At 34.2% G+C, this 18,428-nt stretch overlaps 1 protein-coding gene across 3 annotated transcripts; it reads right to left on the bottom strand.

The window, feature by feature from the left end:
- Positions 1–6,761: 6,761 nt before the first annotated feature.
- LOC132271385 (TATA-box-binding protein-like) lies at positions 6,762–14,958 on the bottom strand. 3 transcript variants are annotated; one of them, XM_059772740.1, is made up of 9 exons: positions 14,324–14,957; positions 11,669–11,756; positions 11,017–11,088; positions 10,205–10,255; positions 9,933–9,977; positions 9,702–9,794; positions 7,299–7,400; positions 7,100–7,173; positions 6,762–6,995 (listed from the first exon to the last, which is right to left on the bottom strand). In XM_059772740.1, coding segments are annotated over exons 1-9 (603 nt in total). In that variant the 5' UTR covers positions 14,401–14,957; the 3' UTR covers positions 6,762–6,994. The 3 variants fall into 3 exon arrangements, with proteins under 3 accessions (XP_059628723.1, XP_059628722.1, XP_059628721.1); XM_059772739.1 differs by lacking the exon at positions 6,762–6,995 and having other exon boundaries at positions 7,096–7,173; positions 14,324–14,437; positions 14,686–14,958; XM_059772738.1 differs by lacking the exon at positions 6,762–6,995 and having other exon boundaries at positions 7,096–7,173; positions 14,324–14,958.
- Positions 14,959–18,428: the final 3,470 nt, after the last annotated feature.

The raw sequence follows: 18,428 nt of genomic DNA, 5'->3' as shown, positions 1-18,428 counted from the left end.
GCGGCGCGTGGGGGCGCGTGAAGGGCCCTTTCAGCTGCTGGAAATTACCAGAATACCCCTAGGGCCTGTTTTGTAAATTCCAGAACCTTAAACTTGGATTTTTAGGTACTGTGTTGGTATTTACGGGTTTAACGGGCCACGAAATTATTATTTTACTACCCGTTACTTATTCTTATGGCCGATTAATATTTCTAAACCTTAAATGGCACGTTTACTATACGGATATGAAGGTGATTCATTTATCAACATTATTATAGATGCTGTTATTGTTTTATTAAATGGTATTCAGTAGTACTGTTAATAATGTCACGGTTATCGTCATATAAATTAGTCATTAGATATTATGGGATATTTATACTGTTAATCATATATCAACCATGAGTATTATGCTGTGTGCATTTCAGAGAATAAATGGACTGTTTAAATTATGTCGCATTTATATTACATGGATGTGTTGCCATATAGAACCATGTGAGCTGGCTAATAAGTTTAGACTCATTTATACCTTATGCATTCGTTGCTATAGACAGATGTGTGGCTGTCGGGGTATGTGGTTTGATATTATTGGCATGTGTTGCCTAATTGTCATGCTCAGTATGTTTAGTAATATTATTGGCATGTGTTGCCTAATTTATATGCTCAGTATATTCATCAGTACTTTGAGAGGTGTTATCACTGTGTAGTTCGTTATAGTCTGTGTTGTCAGTACCGTACACCATGTATAATAGCTGATTTCCCGGGTAGGGAAAGGCGACACTTAACCACCTAGTGTGAGTCTAAGTGATCACTGTCTATTCTGGTTGAGGTCATGTTATACATTGGATAGTTCCCTTAGGATGTATACAGATATAGTACTCATCCGATTCATAATGATTAATTTATTTGATTCTCTGATTTGGGTCATAGTAGAGAGGACTTGCTCATGGGGTTGACCCACCATTGTTGTTATTTCAGGATACGGTCAGTACCCGTTCCAAGGTTGAGGTTAGCAGTGAGGGACCACCATCCGAACTCATCTACTCTTACGATCCAGTTCAGGGTAGAAGTTTTATGTATTACTTCAGTTTCAGTTTTTTTATTTTTGACGTTGAACTCTCAGGGTTATCTTTAGGGATCCTTGACATAGGATTTCCAAGTTGTAATGGAGTACTGTATTAAATAAAGGATGGATGGATGTTGTATTATTTAGTGTTCCTTTCCTGTCTAAATTCTTTTATTATCATCATTTTGTATTCCATGCTTGTATATTGCCAATTATTTTTGATATCCCTCGTTTTTCGTGTATAAGCCTGATCAACTTATGCGTGGAAAATGTGGGGGTGTTACATTTACATTCTTCAACTTGTCTATAAACCGATGCAGTTCCGTAGCAAGGTGTATATAAATTTGGTCCAACATAAATATAGTTAAACATGGGTGTAACTAAGTCATGCCTCCACTGAAAGACTTAGAACCCAAGTTTCAGTCCATTAAGTTGATATAACAGGTTTATGCAACTTCCTTCTCCAAACAGTACTATAATTGTGCATTTATGTACTGAATTAAGCCTCAGACTATTCCAAACACACATACACATAATTGAATAACAACCTGCTTATAACAGAGCTGCCAACCATGCTTCAAAACCTAAGAACATGTAAAGAAATCAAATCTCTTCCAGACAGTGTTGTAGCAAATGAGATATATAATAGATTTAAGCTATCAGTCAATCCCAACCAAGCATACATGTATTTAAATAACATAATGTTCATAACTCAACTACAGACCATGATTCAAAACTTAAGACCAGACAAAGAAAACAAATTTCACATCAGTCTGCAACACAAGCCAGTTGCTCCCTTAACCACATTTAGACCTTGAATCAAACTAATGTTAATTCTGTCCCAGATTCAGAATGTAAGCTTGGTTCTTAATTATTTTATACATCATAAGCAGTGTATTTCCTCACTCAACAGCCTTTAAACCATTCCAGAAACCCAGACTCAGCCAAACAGAACATAAAATTTTAGTTTTACGCACCTTTAAGAGAAAGAGAAGGCTCTAAGTTTCACAGAGCCTTCTCCACTTTAGGAGAGCCGGCTCCCCTTCCTTGGGAGCCGGCTCTAGATGGGTGGGAGCCAGCTCTCACCCCTAGAGAGCCAGCTCTAGTGTTTTGGGAGCAGGCTCCCTCTATTTTTGGAGCCTGCTCTCACCCCTAAGAGCCCTGGCTTGTTCTGCATCTGTCATCTTCGACTCCGGCGGTTACAGTCTTTAAAAATAGTTTTATTATAGATTTTAAGGTCCTATCCTCATCCCAGATAAATCACCAGACAGAGTTATACCCCTTTTAGTTGAATAACAGATCAAAGTTTGAAACAACGGCAACCATACAAAAGACTGAACTTGTAGTCAACTGAGAAACAGATTCAATTCCATCATGCTAGAAACTTATTTAACATGTTTAATTTCATTTTTTAAGATCCCACTCACATCCCAGTGTGACCACAAGACAGAGTTATACAAACAAGAACGGAACTAAACATCAATTTGTAAAGCATCAACAATAAGATTTTAAGCTGAACGTGTAAAACTATGAAAATAGATTATATTCAATGATGTTTAATACTGTTACAACATGTATAAACGATGTCATTAAGTCTTACTTTAATTCCTGGAGTGTAACTAAGCATGCACAGAACACAAATTCCTGGGAAAGAGAAGATCAGAAACTTGCCTTGGAGTTTCAGATTTGAAACTCTAATTCCACAGTTTCTGTAAGATACGTTTGTGTCCTAACAGCAAGTCTGCTCCTCCAGTGCTTTAGTTCAACCTAGAAACACCCCATGCCTTCCTCTTTGAATTGCTTTAATAATCAACCAAGGATACTCTGCGTTTCTCTCTAACTCCTCCCTCTGTTTCTCCGAGAAATTTATTTGTTTGCAACCCTAGGTAGAATGTACATATGTATATTTATAAACTTATAAACCCTAAACCCTAATTCTAGTTGTATTCCGAGAATAAAACATCTTAATAAGCAAAATAACAAGGCGGCTACATCTTGACACCTAAAACCCTAAGTCACGATACACCAGCTCCCATAAACCGTGAATTAACTATATTAAACAATTATGTAATTACAGTAATTAATAACAGCCAATTAATACACGTAAATAAATAAATCAAATACACCAAGTAACTAAAAAAAATTAACAAATAATACAACACTTAATTCAAATAAGGAAACAAAACAATTAAAATCATTTAAGCAACCACAATTAATCACTTTAAAAAAAACAAAACAACTAAGTCACATAATTAAATCAATTAAACAAAATTAAATCCCCATTTTACCCTTTTGAAAACTTGGGGTATTACACAAACCATCTACTCTGAGACTTAAGCTCATATCGCAGTACCATAAATATATATATAAATCCTTCCTAATACAGAATATAAAACAAACATCCAATATGTCGTTCAACTGTTTTAGTTGACAAGATATGAATCCATATAGGATTTAACTGTTTTAGTGAATCCATTCCGTATGTATGAATATGTAGGAATTAACGTTTTAATCTAATCCATCCCTAATGTACCACCGTCTCATACCGGTGCATATAATGCATATGATCCATAAATGATGTAACATTTAAAACAGTATATCAAATAAAATCCACATAATCCATATAGTTGATAGAAACAGAATTTAATGGTTCATCAACCAAAATCCAGAATAACATCCCTGTAATTGATAGAACAGTATTTAATGGCTCATCAATTAAAGTCCAGAATAACATCCACATAATTGATAGAACAGTATTTAATGGTTCATCAATTAAAGTCCAAAATAAGCATAGTAAAATCTAATAAGTATATGACCCTATTATGCATCTAATACAGATTTTAAAAACATATTACAGTCCGTTAACTTGCTAGAATAAAATTAAAGCAATTATATCCCGTATCCGTTAACAGCATGCAAGATTGTTTAAACCTTCCTATTGTTAAATCCATTAGCATATAGATAAGATTTATGCAATACGGAGTTTTAATACATCATGAAACAATATTTAGCTCTCTCTCTCACAGAGGCCGTGGGCTGAAAAATAAAAAGGAGCCGGCTCTTTCCCCTTTGGAGCCGGCTCTGTCCCTGCTTCCTGTCATCGTCTTCACCTCCGATGACATAAAAAACCCTCTAAAATCTTTAGTTTAAGTTTCTAGAGGTCCAACTAAGTCCCAAATCATCCAGAAAAAAAAAATCATATATCTTAGTATGCATCGTTATAAAATTTAAATCAGATTATGAAACAAGTTGTTCAACAATTAAATTTAAATTTATCAACACATCACATAAAGTTTAAAGACTGAATTAACATACAATACAATAACAATATTAATATTTGTTTAGTTCCTGGAGACTACCTATGCATGCATAGAACACAGGTCAAAGGAAAAGAGCAAGAAATATAACTTGCCTTTGATTTCAGTTTTGAAATCTCGGCATCGTCTTCCTAACTGTTCCGGTAATCCTTCACTGCTCTAACTTCTCTATTGCCCCTTGGTTCAACCCACGAGCAATACTCCTTCGTTCTCTCCTTGGTTTAGTCTTAGCCTTAGCCAAACTCTAAGTTTCCCTCTCTCTGTTTTCCCTCATACCTTACTGTATTTCGTCGCCTCTACTGTTACGTGATTAGGGTTTTAAAACCCTTCACAAACTTATATAAGTATATATATAGGCCAATAAGTTTACCCTAATTCTAATCATATTAAGAGACGGAAAACTAAAAGAAAAATAAAACTAGTCAGCCAAAAACTTAATTACCTAAACAGAGTATAAAACCCCAATTATATTTTAATAATTAATAAAACTAATTTAATCAAATAAACCAATTAATTCATTTTAATAAACTAAATAATACAATTAAACCATTAAACAATTAAATAAAATAAATAATACAATTAACTCAATTAAATAACAACAATTAAAACAATTAGGCAAATAAACAAATAATCAAACAAAAATGCAATAAAACAATAATTAAAATGCCGAGACTATCCTTTTAAAATTAGGGGTATTACATGTGAGAATCTTTTGAGCTTACTATTTTCTTGGCTACTATAAATTAATAATTAGTCTAGTCCATTAAACCATGGACCCAATTCAATTAATTCATAAATTAATTTCTATTCGACTAAAAGAAATTAATTGCACTCCAATTGAATAATAAATAACTTCTAAGTCAATGTTGCACTTTGACCCCTCTATGCATAATTATTTATCAGATTATAAAGCCCTCAATCCAATAACATAGTTAATATAATTATTTTGTTACCTTTGATTATTTTCGACTTGATCAAAATAAAAGTTTGTTTGACAAAAATAATAATTTACTAAATAAATAAATAGAAAACATTTTGTCTAAAACATACGAAGGCATTCAAATTTAATTTGTGATCAACCATAATCAATACAAAATAAATACAAGTAGCATTGATGCAAATATTGAGAATATAACCCTCTAACTATTAATTACATAACTATCCAAAGTACCGATCTATGGATCTCGAAGTATCCGCCAAACAAATCAAAGTCATTATTAATTAATAAAAGAGTCTCATACTTGAGAGTCAAATGCCATGACATTGATAGGGAGCAATTACATACGACGACTCTCGCAATATATCTTAACCTAACGCTGATTTAGTTCAAGTCTCAGTTAATAATGAGTTCATCCATAATTACCGATTATGAACAATTTATGATTACTATTTATATTCATGTATTGATTCCCATCACATACATATATAAATATCTCTTGTAATCAAGTGGATACTATTAATTCCATAATGAATCGAAACATAATACATTTAATTCACCAATTATATAAATCATAAATATTTCAGATATGTCAGGAACATATGTCACTTTAATCCAAATAGGAATTTGTTATGTCAGGGCATATAAATCCCAATAAAAAGCTCCTGTGGCAAGAATTTGTGGGTTGGACACTCCCTTTCCACTTGTTTTTGAACCTTTTTATATGCCCACAAAGAACAAGGTTAGGTGTTCTGATTCTTTTCTAATTGCAGTTTTCTCGATATGAGGCTGCTGTTGTTACTAACATAAACTAAGGTCTACTCTTGCATCATGCAGATATTGGACGCAATCAAGTCAACAGTAAATTACTAGTTCACGAGAAGAACTGCTTGTGCAAATATGTCAAAGAAAAATTCTTCTCGCTGAGCAGACACAATTACAGGTCCCATAAGGATTTGAAGAATGCAAAATCATATTTGAAACCATTTATGCTCATTTTTTAAGTCTGAAAGTCGAGAGTGGAGGCTGACATCATTATAATGTCATTAATATTTCTGGCGGCGTTAATATCCTATACAAACCATGCAGAACTACTAATGCATTAAAGAAGAAAATTGTTCAGTAAATGCCAATTCATTTTCATGCTTTACCAAAAAGACAAGTCCAATTTTTTTATGTGAAACAATTTATGCTCATTTTTGAAGTCAGAAAGTCAAGATTGACATCATTATAATGTCATTAATATTCTCGACGTTGTTAATAACCTTCATATCCTGTATATTTCACTATACAAAACAACTGATGCAGCAAAGAAGAAAAATGTTAAGGGAATGCCAATTCATATCCACGCTTTACCAAAAAGACCAGTCCAATTTTTTTTTTTTTTTGTTTTTTGGCCTTTACAAAAGATTAAAAATAGTTATTTTTCATCTCAAATAAAAGAGGCAAATTAACCATCCATCCATAATCGAATGTTTCTCTTATTCATCTTTGGAACAAAAAATATTGTAGTTTTGGTACAAGAAGTAAACTAAGCTACTGGGGATAACATTCAGGGGAAAATTCTTCTAGTCCTTTTAATATATATCTTAAACTGCCAAGAGCCGACGAGCACACTCTCCTTTCAACATATTTACAGTTGGTCAGCAGGTACCGCCCCAAGTGAGCACATCAATCCTGCTGCACTTTCCATAAAAATCTGCCACAAATTTTGAAAACAAATGAGATGAGTTAAATTTTGGGGACGACTTGGGTTTCTGTTTAGCAACATGACTGGATATACATGCAACACAATTTTTTTACCATTGTTGATTTTTCCTGAACTCTGTAAGCACCGGGTATATGTTTTCAAATGCAAGATACGTTTCATCGCGCACCTGAAAGAATTAGTAATGTGACAGTTTAGATTGGGTAGAGAACCATAATAGCAAATAAAATCAGACAATGAAGAACAGAATCCAGTAACTAATTTTTCTCATATACACAGAAATCATGTCATTACCTTAGCTCCTGTCAGAACAATTTTCCCGGAAACAAAGATAAGCAGCACAATTTTTGGTTGCTTCATACGATAAATCAATCCAGGGAACAACTCTGGTTCATACTGTACCAACAAATGTGAATCGTGTGATCAATTCCAGAAAGCACAATTAGAAGTATCGCAACACATTTAACAAAATATTCAAAAGTTGCAAATTTGACATGTTCATTAGCGCACAACTCAAAACAATATATTTTGATCCAGCAAATTCTCTAATCAGTAAAAAATGTTTAAGAAATTTCAAATGAAAAACAAGATATTGTGAATAAACCCCTCAACACTCTCTCTTCAGGCTCAGTCTCTCTGTGTTAGGTGGGATTGGTGAATAAGGCCTGATATGAGAATTGGCAGTTCTCAGGCATTACAACAACCAGCATGAACAAACAAAGAGTTACCAAATTTTTGGACCTTGTCATGGTTTGTAAAGAGTTATTTTGGGTAACGGGTTTATAAAGAGTTGCCAACACTAACACACACACACACTCTCTCTCTCTCTCAGATTTTGTATCCCTTTCTTTCCACCATGGAGCCACAACAATCATCAGTCATTTAAATGCATTTCCACCCATCTCCATTGCTAAAGAGTTGCCAATCAAGAGTGAGCATAGCAGAATATGTTGATTCTTTACCACTGGAAATATTTTAGCTACCAAATACTTGGCCTGGTTTAATTCAACTTCCAGCCCATAAGTAGTACCCAATCCATATACCAACAGTGTTAGCCGGAATTGATTTGGAACTCAGAGAGTCAACTCAACCAATATTAATAACTAATAAAAAATAATAGAAAACCCAAATTGAAAGTAGCGTATTATAAGAACCAATAAAACAGATTCAACAGAACTGCATAATCCCCACTTATCCAAAAAAATTTGCATAATACAATTATAATTTTGAGAGCAAAGTTATGTAGTGCATATATTTATATATATGCATATACATAAGAGAGAGAGAGAGAGAGAGAGAGAGACTACGCTAATGTATTTGGCCATCTTGGCGACAGCCTGACTTGATGAGGACTTCGAGGCCGAGACACATGAGTTCTAGAATCAGAACAGCCATGAGACCGGCAACATAGAGAGAGAATGAAATTAAATTGAGAGAGAGAGAAAGAGAGAGTTGAAATAGTGAAGTGTTTGGGCATGTAAAGCGAAGTCGTTTATGAAAATGTCCTTTTTGGACATTTTGCTTCTATTTTTATTTTTTATAATTAGACCTAGGGGCATATTTGCACAATTTTTATAAGTCAGGGGGGCGCAAGAATAATTCCACTACAAAATTCATGGATCTTAACCACCCATGACACAAACCCCAGATGGTTTCTGTTACACAATGGAACATGAATCCCAATTCTGTCATTTTACCAAAACCGGCCCTTCTGTTTCCGTTTTACGGTCACGAGCCAGACCAACACGTGATGACACCATTATAGACCCTCAGGCTCGGGTTTTATCCATGAGTTAATAATATAGGAAAGAAGTTTCAGTGTTTCTGCTGTTGAGCAACGACTCTCGCTGTGGTCTATTCTAGCAGTTAGCTTGGTCCTTTTGCTGCTCTTGGCAGTGTTGAATCTTTCTATGATGGTTCTTGTTTCTGGTGTAGCCTTCTAAGGCTGTTTATATTGCAAGCTATTTTGGTTAGCCATTAGGGCTACTATATTTTGTAGGTTATTCCATATCTTGTACAGTTTCTCCTTTTTTTTTTTTCATAACAATCATTACTTTACCGGGAAAAAAAATACAAAATAAAAAAAGAGGAAAGAGATTGGTGGAGACACACTATTCCCTGGAATCACCACATACAGTAGGGTACTAAATTCTGTCCCATGCTTTTTCACATTGCAAAAACTAGTTTATTCCATAAATACACAATAAATGATTGATTAGTAATCTTATTTTGGCTACTCAAAAAACCTTCACAAATAAAGCATAACATCCTGGGAAATAACCATGGATGGTGATTCTACTATCACAAACCCAACACACAATTACCAAGTAATTCAAAGTAAATCGTGAATGGCTAATCCACTCTTCTTTTCTTTTTTTCAATTTTTCGCGAGTGAATTTTTCTAAATAAACGCCTCCGTTACCCCTCAAAATCCCTGTCTTCTCCGCCCATTGCTTTCTTCTAATAAAATTTACCAAACATTAGTCGAACATTGACATTAAATCAGGCTTTTAACTTGTAGGAGATAATTTATGGAAAGAATTCTCAATCATGGTGATGGTATTAAAACAGAAAAAATTCACTCCTCTATTTCAGTGAAATGCAAAAACATCTATTTGTATAGAACTCCATTCATAGCGATGGTATTAAAACCGAAAAATTAATAAAAGAAAAAAAAAATACAACATCACGACTTACACTAGAAAAAGCACAATGGGAGTATGCAAGGCCTTCAAGTCTAATGGGAAATTTAACATCACAGGAGCCCACAATGTTCTGGATCTTGAAATCCTAAACTCGCCAAAAAAAATTTTAACATACAATCAGAACAATATAGAACTTTGTAATTCGTCAAAGAAACTAACAGCTTACATTATAGATGATTTCTTTTTTCTTTTGGCAGAGAGAGAGAGAGAGAGGAATAAATACCTTAAACTTAGCTGGAAAACCAAGCTTTTGAATAATTTGAGCATACTGAAGAAAAAAGGAAAGAAAGAAAGTAAGAATAGGGAATAGGAAAGAAACTGATCAAAAAATTAATACTGCCCCCCATCTTAAAATTCATACATTAGATTCAGTCACAAAAATGACGATGAGATGACAAGAGGTTCATTGTGGTATCCCAAATTGGTCTCTAGTAAATTAAAGTTGAGAGCCTGAGATTAACAAGGAGAAAATGCTTTCATAAAGACATTAAATACCTTTCGTGCTGCCAATTTTGATTGGTGCTCGCTTTTCGCACCTGTACAAACCTGAAGCAGCACAGAAAGACAGAAATAAATAAGTGTCATTGAAAATAAGAGACTAAAGAAAGTCAATAAACATGCTTTCAATCAAAATGAGATGAATCTCCAACATCTCATCAGGTCATGTGAGAGTTATTTTTTTTAATAACTCCAACTCTCTAATAGAAATAATAAGAAATGCGTTAAGTAAATGCTGCACAGAGGATTAAGTCAAAAAGGATGTGATGAAGACTTTTGAGTCATACATTCTACCGCCAAAAACAAAAACTATGAGGCACAGGGATGGAGCCAATTGAGGCTTTTTTTGTTTTCACACACTAATTTTTTGCCTATATATTTGAAAAATATTGAGAAATTCCCCCCTGAAATTTTATAATGTCTGTATTATGTATTTTTTCTATTTTTCCTCGTTGTAGACATTTGAATCTTGATTATTACACTTCTATTTTTTGGTTCGTTGTTTACTGTCATTTTAATTGGGAAAAAAAAAAAAATAATACTTTGTTATGTTCATTGTGCCCCACAAAAGCAAATTCCAGTCTCCGTCCCTGATAAGGCAGTGCTTTTATGAATATCCCAACACAGGGGATGAAATAACAAGCAGCTGTTAAAGAGAAATTGAAGTTTCTCACTGTGACTTGGGCAGCATGACAAAATTGAGAAGCAGAACTTTTGGAAAATGAGAGAGAGAGAGACGGAGAGAGAGATTCAACCTCCAACAAAAAACCAAACACCTACACCTATAAAAATAAAGCAAAAAAACTCACCATTTTTCCAGAAGAAAATATTAATGCGGTCGTTTTCGGTTCTCTGATCCTCGTGATCACAGCAGCAAATCGCTGCAGGAGCATTACAGAATAAAATATTAAAAAACAGATCACTGCAGGTTGCTATGAAAGAGGAAAAAAGAAATACTATTTATTGCACAAACAAGGTTAGATCTCTCAGTCACCTTTGATCCAAGCTTGCAACTATTGTTATAGGTCCATAAGCAACTCCCAGAGATTAAACTTCCAAATACCTCAATAATTTTCTTTTTAAAGAAAAATAACTCTTTAAAAACTGTCGAACAAACGATTTTTCAAACGATATGCTGCTTCTTTATTCTTCTTCTTTTTCCTCCTGTTTTTTTTTTTTTTGGGGGGGGGGTGTGGGGAGCTATTCTTAAATAAGTAATCCAAGGAAGACCTAAATTTGTAGTGGGAAAAAAAAAGTAAAAAAAGTGCAGATGGTTAAAATGGCGTCCCATTTCATCAGACTGCAAAACAGAAGTGCAACTAAAAGTTTTTTTTTTAAAAAGTAAAAATTTGCAGATAATTAAAATGTCATCACATTTCCATCAGATTGCACACAGAAGGGGAACTTAAAGACTATAATAATGTTACATACAAATAAAGACATATATGCTTAAAAGCATACCTTGGGATTGTATTCAGTGTTACGAGCTTGTAGTGCAATGGCCTTAAGATCCAACTTGCAATCCAAGTTGACAGTAGATACTATGTTTCTGCATCAATACCTTATTTATTAACATAATAATCAAGAAAAAGGGACATTTGCATACCATTTTTCTCAAAACTAATATCATAATAAAGTATTTACTCAAGAAATGAAGTCATAATTACATATCAAAAAAGAAATGAAGTCATAATTGGCTTTGAAGGTTTCATATTGTTCAAATTGTTTCATTTAAGTGTTATACAGGCAAGACTAGCGAAGAAAAATCTCTATGGGTCAGCCCTCAAATGGACAAATGCATCAAGAACATGCCCATCAACAGAATGATCGAACAGAAAACAATTAAGCACATGAAAGAGAGCACCAACATTATAAACATCAGATCAATGCGTAGACAATTCAATGCTTTGAAATCTAGGTTTCAAAACTAATCTTTGCCCCCGAAATTTAGCATACTAGACAGTGGTTGGATATTTTCTCTATTTCAAGAACTCTTATTTGCTATTTTGGGGTTAATTATTGAAATTATGCTGTTTTAGAGTTTTAGAAGAGCAAGATATGTGCCCATACAAGGAAATATATCTACTTCTTTTTTTATATATTTTTTGATAGGTAAAGTTAACAGTTCCATTCTCATGATTAAGAATATGATATTTATGTGACTTAAAATGGTCATTTTGCAATGTGAGCAGAGTTGTTGCCTTCTATAAATAGCATTTTGTACGCAGTAAGAAACCACTTAATGTGGTTTCACCTTTTCCCCAAGTGAGATGTATCCATTTTCTCTCCCATACCAAGTTCACTAGCTTCAAAAACTACTGATACATAACTATTTAAATATAGTTTACGGGGTAAGTTTACATTTAATTAGTTGTTACACTAAATGCCCTTACATATTTACTCAGATGTATTTAACCATTGATCATACTCCATCACATATATTAGCCAAAAATACTACTCCCTCTATCCCAAAAAAAATGTACACCTTTCCATTTTTTGCTATCCCAAAATAAATGTCTCATTTGAAAAGTCAAAGTACTATTTTTTTGTAACATTACCATTTCTAGCATTGAACTTAAAAAAATACTAAAACTCATCCTCTTAAAAAGTTAGATTCCCGAAAAGGGACGTTTAATTTGGGACAGAGGGAGTACAATTTAACAAATCATTGCTGCACCAGTTGCAAGAAAAATATCAAATCCTTTTATTCAAAAAGAAAATCCTTCAAATATATAGGAATCATTGCTTGGTGCAGTGATAAGAGATGGGAATGCCAAGAGTGAGAACACATATCAGAGGCAGCCACTTTCCGCAAACAATATCAGTTGTAGGTTTGTACCCTGTCTACCCCTTCAAGAACCCGAAACACACTAGGTAACGGCCTTTTATTCCTTCCTTTAGATCTTATGTAATAATTAAAATATTATTACAAATACTGATATAGTCAAACTTGAAAAGTTGTTGTAACTATAAAAATAACATTATAGAACCTGGCACAATTATTAAGCTATATATTGTCATCACACAAGAATTACTTATGCTCTATTATAACCAAATCCTTGCAACCATATTAATCTATTGCAATTAAATGTTCTCTCTCATGTTCATGCATGGGTGCAAGAATTGGTGCTTTTTTCTTAAAGAACCTTCCTTCTCTACCTTCTTGCGGTAGTTTAGGTGTGTATGTATTATTCAATGCAAGGACTCCCGATTCAAATTTGTATTGAGACTGCATGCATGTGCTATACTACTAAAAGAACCTGCTCACCCTCTTTTCCACTTTTTAATGTGTGTTTGTGTCTTTGTGCATATATATTCTTCGCTAATATTATATAGTAGTATAGAGCATGTGGGTATAGCGCTTGCTCAGTTGAGATTCTAGAAGCATAATGAGCTATCTCCCCGTAACATCATGCTAACATAATATAATTTAAGTCAAGAAAAGAAGAACTACATAAACTAGGTGACAAAATGGAGTTTATACTATCCAACCAAAGTTGATACAATGAACAAGGCACAAAAAATAAAATTAGCTGCTATCTATGCGAATTATTTGGACTATTTTGGAAAGTAAAAGTTCAATTTTTCACAGAAAGAAGTTGATGTGTATTACACCTTTCATCCATATCTAAATTCGAAAACTAAAAACTTGGGGGAAAAAAAAAAACTAAAACTAAATGTCAAGGGGCTCAAACACCTAAACTTATATGACCTATGCAATACAAGTCTGTCTAAAGCGATTTTGAAACTTACTGTAACTAAATAATATATAATTCATATGTATGTATAATGGAAGCCAGTCACTGAAGCCAGTCGCTAGTGACCCAAGTCAAGTTGTATCACTTTGAGACGCCCTCTATTGCTACAATTAGATGACACCCATCTAGAACCCACACCCAAATGAATTCAAAATAAAGTACCAATATATGTTCTATTTGTGACTCTAAAACTAGAGTTCCAACTCTTGGTAAATAGAATGGAGGAAGTGCAATTGGACTCGTAAACAATTAGCTCATTCCCGCGTTTAAGCATATAATACTGTATCGATTTTGTTCAATTCAAAATTTTCAATAAACTATTCATCAGGCTTCAATTGTAAACAGAAGAGGATCTTACTGTAGTGTGGGGCCGATTCCAGACGGATGCTTGGAAAGATCGACGGGTTGGCTCCCTTCCACGACTTGATCTGCCATCGATTCCTTTTCCCTCACAATTCAGAATCGTTCCTTTCTGTTCAACACAACAACAAATTCAACACACTTTTTATCAATAACAGAGACCCAATTCTTGTTTTGTACCACCATCTAGGGTTTTCTTTAACTCAAAACCAATGATAACATCTAGGGTTTTTTTATAAGTATTCCCTTTCCAGAAAAAAAAATCAAAAGTCACACGAATTTAAACATATTATATATAAAAGAACTTATGATCCAAGATCGAGTGATTTAGAATATATACATACACACAGAGACACATACATATATCAGTGGGTTTGAATAGTTGTAACTAAGAAAGACGATTTTAAGTCAAGAATCTAAGAAAAGTCCAGTTTTAAAACTTCTTTAGTGCAAAGCCAGTTTCAAGTGCAAGAAAATCGAAAACTGTCATGAAATAGAAGATCTTTAACAATCGGCGAGTGAGAAGCAAAGATTTGTCGTTCGATATGAGAATTGAACGAGAAAAATAAAATTCGGAGCGGTAAGTATTTGAAAAGGGTTGTTTTTATATGTGAACGAAGATTTAAAGGGTTGAGAGAGGAAAGATAGATTGATATAGAGAGAGGTGTGCAGGGTTTGTTGTCAGAATGTGTTTGTGAACGACAACTAGTTCTTTGCCATGTGTCAAGACGTTCTTTAAACTATATTTGGATTGGCCCTCCCACACTGACGTCAGTCATGATTCATGAGCTTAATTCAATTTAAGTTGCATTATTCAAATTTAGTCCCTTTCTCTAATTATTGTATCCACTTACTCCTTTTTCACTTTATTTTAATTTCCATTTCTCTAATCCAATCTTGAAATTTTAATTTTAATTTTCTTGAAAAAATGAATATTTGAAGAAAAAATTAATATTTAATTTGAATATTCCTATAAAATGAATATTTTATATATCCACAAAGAACAAGGTAAGGTGTTTTGATTCTTTTCTAATTGCAGTTTTGTCCATTTTAGGCTTTTGCTGTTACTAACATAAACTAAGGTCTACTCTTGATCATGCAAATATTGGACGCAATCAAGTCAACAACAGTAAATTATTAGTTCACGAGAAGAACTGCTTGTGCAAATATGTCTACGAAAAATTCTTCTCGCCGAGTCAGGACTGGTGGGTGGGAGCTTTGTCTAGTCTGTGAGAGGCAGACTCTGCCAGAAACTCTGTTTAATAAGGCTGGCCGGTGATTATCAAAGTCGTCATTGTAATGTTATGTTTAAAATGAGTATCCCAAAACCTTGTAGTTATTTATTTTTCTTTCTATTTCTCCATCAGACACAATTACAGGTCCCATAAGGATATGAAGGAACGCAAAATCATATTTGAAACCATTTATGCTCATTTTTTAAGTCTAAAAGTACATTATAATGTCATTAATATTCCTGACGTTGTTTATATCCTTAATATCTTGTATATACAAACCATCTTCAGGACTACAATATTAGGCATCATCTCTTGCTTCTCAAACCTTTTTGCCATAAATGCTATAAGATTAAGCTTTGCATCTTTTTGAAATCAGTTTCCTCTTGGTACAGGGGTCTCTGTGGTTCGGAGTTCTCTGTCTTCTCAAAGTTTTATGTCTCTGGTGATTCCTGGGTGGTTTTGTGGTCCGTTGTTTCTTAATCTCTTTTCTTTTTCCGTGTTTGTGTTGGTGTATTTGCACCTACGTAGCTGTCATGTCTTTTGTTTGTGGTTATTCTAGATTCCGCTTAGTCTTTGGTAACCTTCTTGTAGTTTAGCGGATCTGGTGGTGCACTATACCATTGATTACTCTCTCTGCTTATGCCCCTTTGTCTCTCTTTGTCTTTGGAAAATCTTGGTTGTCTTGCTATTGTGGGTCTCCTGTTGTTTTTCTAGTTATCCATACACTCTGTCCGCTTCCTATTCATTCTTTGGGCTTCAATCGATTTAGGGTGGTTCATAGATCTGGGTTGCTCCCAGCCCTTCGTGTTTTGCCCTAGTGCCAAATCTTTTTGGTGGGTACTCTTCGGAGCTTGCCACTCAGGGGTTTTCTGAATACGATACACGGGTCTCATGTCTTTCCTTTGGGTTGGCTATGTTGCTGCATTTGGGGGACGATGATGCTTATTTTTTTCCCCATGGATGGATTCCGCCGGGCGCTGTGGGTGTTCTTCCATGGTTTTAGGACGGTCAGTATGTCGGCTCTTGTGGTCGATGTTAGCTTCTTTGGCTGGGGTGGGAATGACGTCATAGCAGACATCTTGGAGGTGTCTTTTGGAAGTCTTACTCTGGCTTTTCGTGGGCAGGGGCACGTGGGTTTTCGAGAGCTGTGTATGGCAGTGACGTTTTGTTTATCCCTTGGTGTGAATATCCAAGTGGTGTTTTTCAATCTCTTTATGGTTGGTGTAGCTAGGGCAACAAAGTGTATCCCATACGCTTCCTACTATGATGTCATTGTCAATTTCTCTTTTTCGGATATGTGGCGCCCCTATTTCCAACCACTTAGGTTGCATCTGGTTGACGTAGTGTCACGTCCCGACAATTCCAATGAAATTCTCGATTTATACAAGTTCAAATATATCAAAATACACCCAGAATCATAAATAAATAAATAAATAAAATACCCTCTTTTATACAAAGTCAGATTTCTCAAAAATACGAAAAAATTCTTCAAATAATAATAACAAAACTCGCAACGCCAACTCTTCATTCTAAGCCCGTATCTACAATTCCCGTCCATCTTCGGTACCTGAAACTGGAGGGTGGTGAAACAGAAAGTCCCAGCAGGAAAAACCATAATAAGAATTTTATAGAGGTTTAACAAAACAGCTTCACAAAATATACATATTCTTGTGAGTACATAAATAAAATAAATATGTATTTAATCAAAACGTTTAATAAAATCATTTAGAGCAATTCCACCCCATGCCATTTAAAATATAGAGAATCCTACACTGAAAAAAAATTATTTTCTCACTGAATCACCAAGACTCCAAGCTCCAAGAGCAGACTTGGCTCCTCACTGTCCTCAAACTCTCTCTGCTCTCTTTCTTATTTTTTTTCTATCTTATTTGCATACATACTCAAGTCACAAAACACCCAATATATAAGCAATCCACCGACCTCACACAAACACCAACCAACAGACCCACGTGCACAATTCAAAGCCAAAAGAAAATTGCCCAAGTCAAAAAGTTGGTCCGCCAAAATATTTCTATCTTCATCATTATCACCTATCATCATCACCAAGTTCAGCCCACGTGGATGAACCAAGTTCAAAGAAATTTTAGCACAAAAGCTCAAGTGGGTCACGCCCACATCACACCAACTTTCCTTTTTACTTTTCTCATCTTCTCATTTTCCACGGCTGACTCTTTTATGCATCAACAGAGATAGATAGATATATATATATATATATATATACACCAACACCAATATCTCTTAATGGGGCCCACACCATCATTTATACAAAACCACTTCAATTTTGCTCTCTTTTCCCATTTCGCGGGTACTTGCTGCCACCTTTTTGTTTCAACAGATACCATAAATAAATAAATATATAAATATAATATATACAACAAACTAATCAGTGCAAATTATATATGCATTAACTTTGTTACAAAATCAACCCACCAACTTCCTTCATCACCAATTTCGTCCAACCCTTCTACTAAATTCGCACCTCCATCAGATTACACACACACACACATACATACATACATATATATATATATATATAAACTATATACAAAACTACAATTACACCTCCACTAAAACCAACTCAAAACTAAAATAATAATAATAATTATTATAATAAAATTATAATTTAAAATCTAAAAAAACTCCGGTTATAACACTTAGGCATCCCAGAGTATCAGACACCATTTAAAGTTTTAGGTTGTTGTCAAGACGATGCCTTTACTTAGCTTGATGAGTTTTAGGTTGTTGTCAAGACGATGCCTTTACTTAGCTTGATGTTGGGCTTGTCTGAGGTTAGCTTTGTTTGTACATGATAATGATTCTTTCTGTTATGGATGCTGTTTATGTGAT

This window comes from Cornus florida, unplaced genomic scaffold (assembly GCF_030987335.1).
Source record: "Cornus florida cultivar Cherokee Brave unplaced genomic scaffold, ASM3098733v1 CherokeeBrave_3.0.0_Hap2_Chr08, whole genome shotgun sequence".
NCBI classification, from domain to species: Eukaryota; Viridiplantae; Streptophyta; class Magnoliopsida; order Cornales; family Cornaceae; genus Cornus; species Cornus florida.
This window is presented reverse-complemented; position numbering and strand designations above follow the sequence as displayed.

What these genes read in the sequence shown, in the direction of transcription:
- LOC132271385 (XM_059772738.1), bottom strand. Translation starts at nt 14,400, where the DNA reads ATGGCAGATCAAGTCGTGGAAGGGAGCCAACCCGTCGATCTTTCCAAG. An exon ending in ACACTGAATACAATCCCAAG is followed by an intron (nt 11,089 to 11,668) that starts GTATGCTTTTAA and finishes ATGCTCCTGCAG; the next exon opens with CGATTTGCTGCTGTGATCAC. An exon ending in TATTTTCTTCTGGAAAAATG is followed by an intron (nt 10,256 to 11,016) that starts GTGAGTTTTTTT and finishes GTGCTGCTTCAG; the next exon opens with GTTTGTACAGGTGCGAAAAG.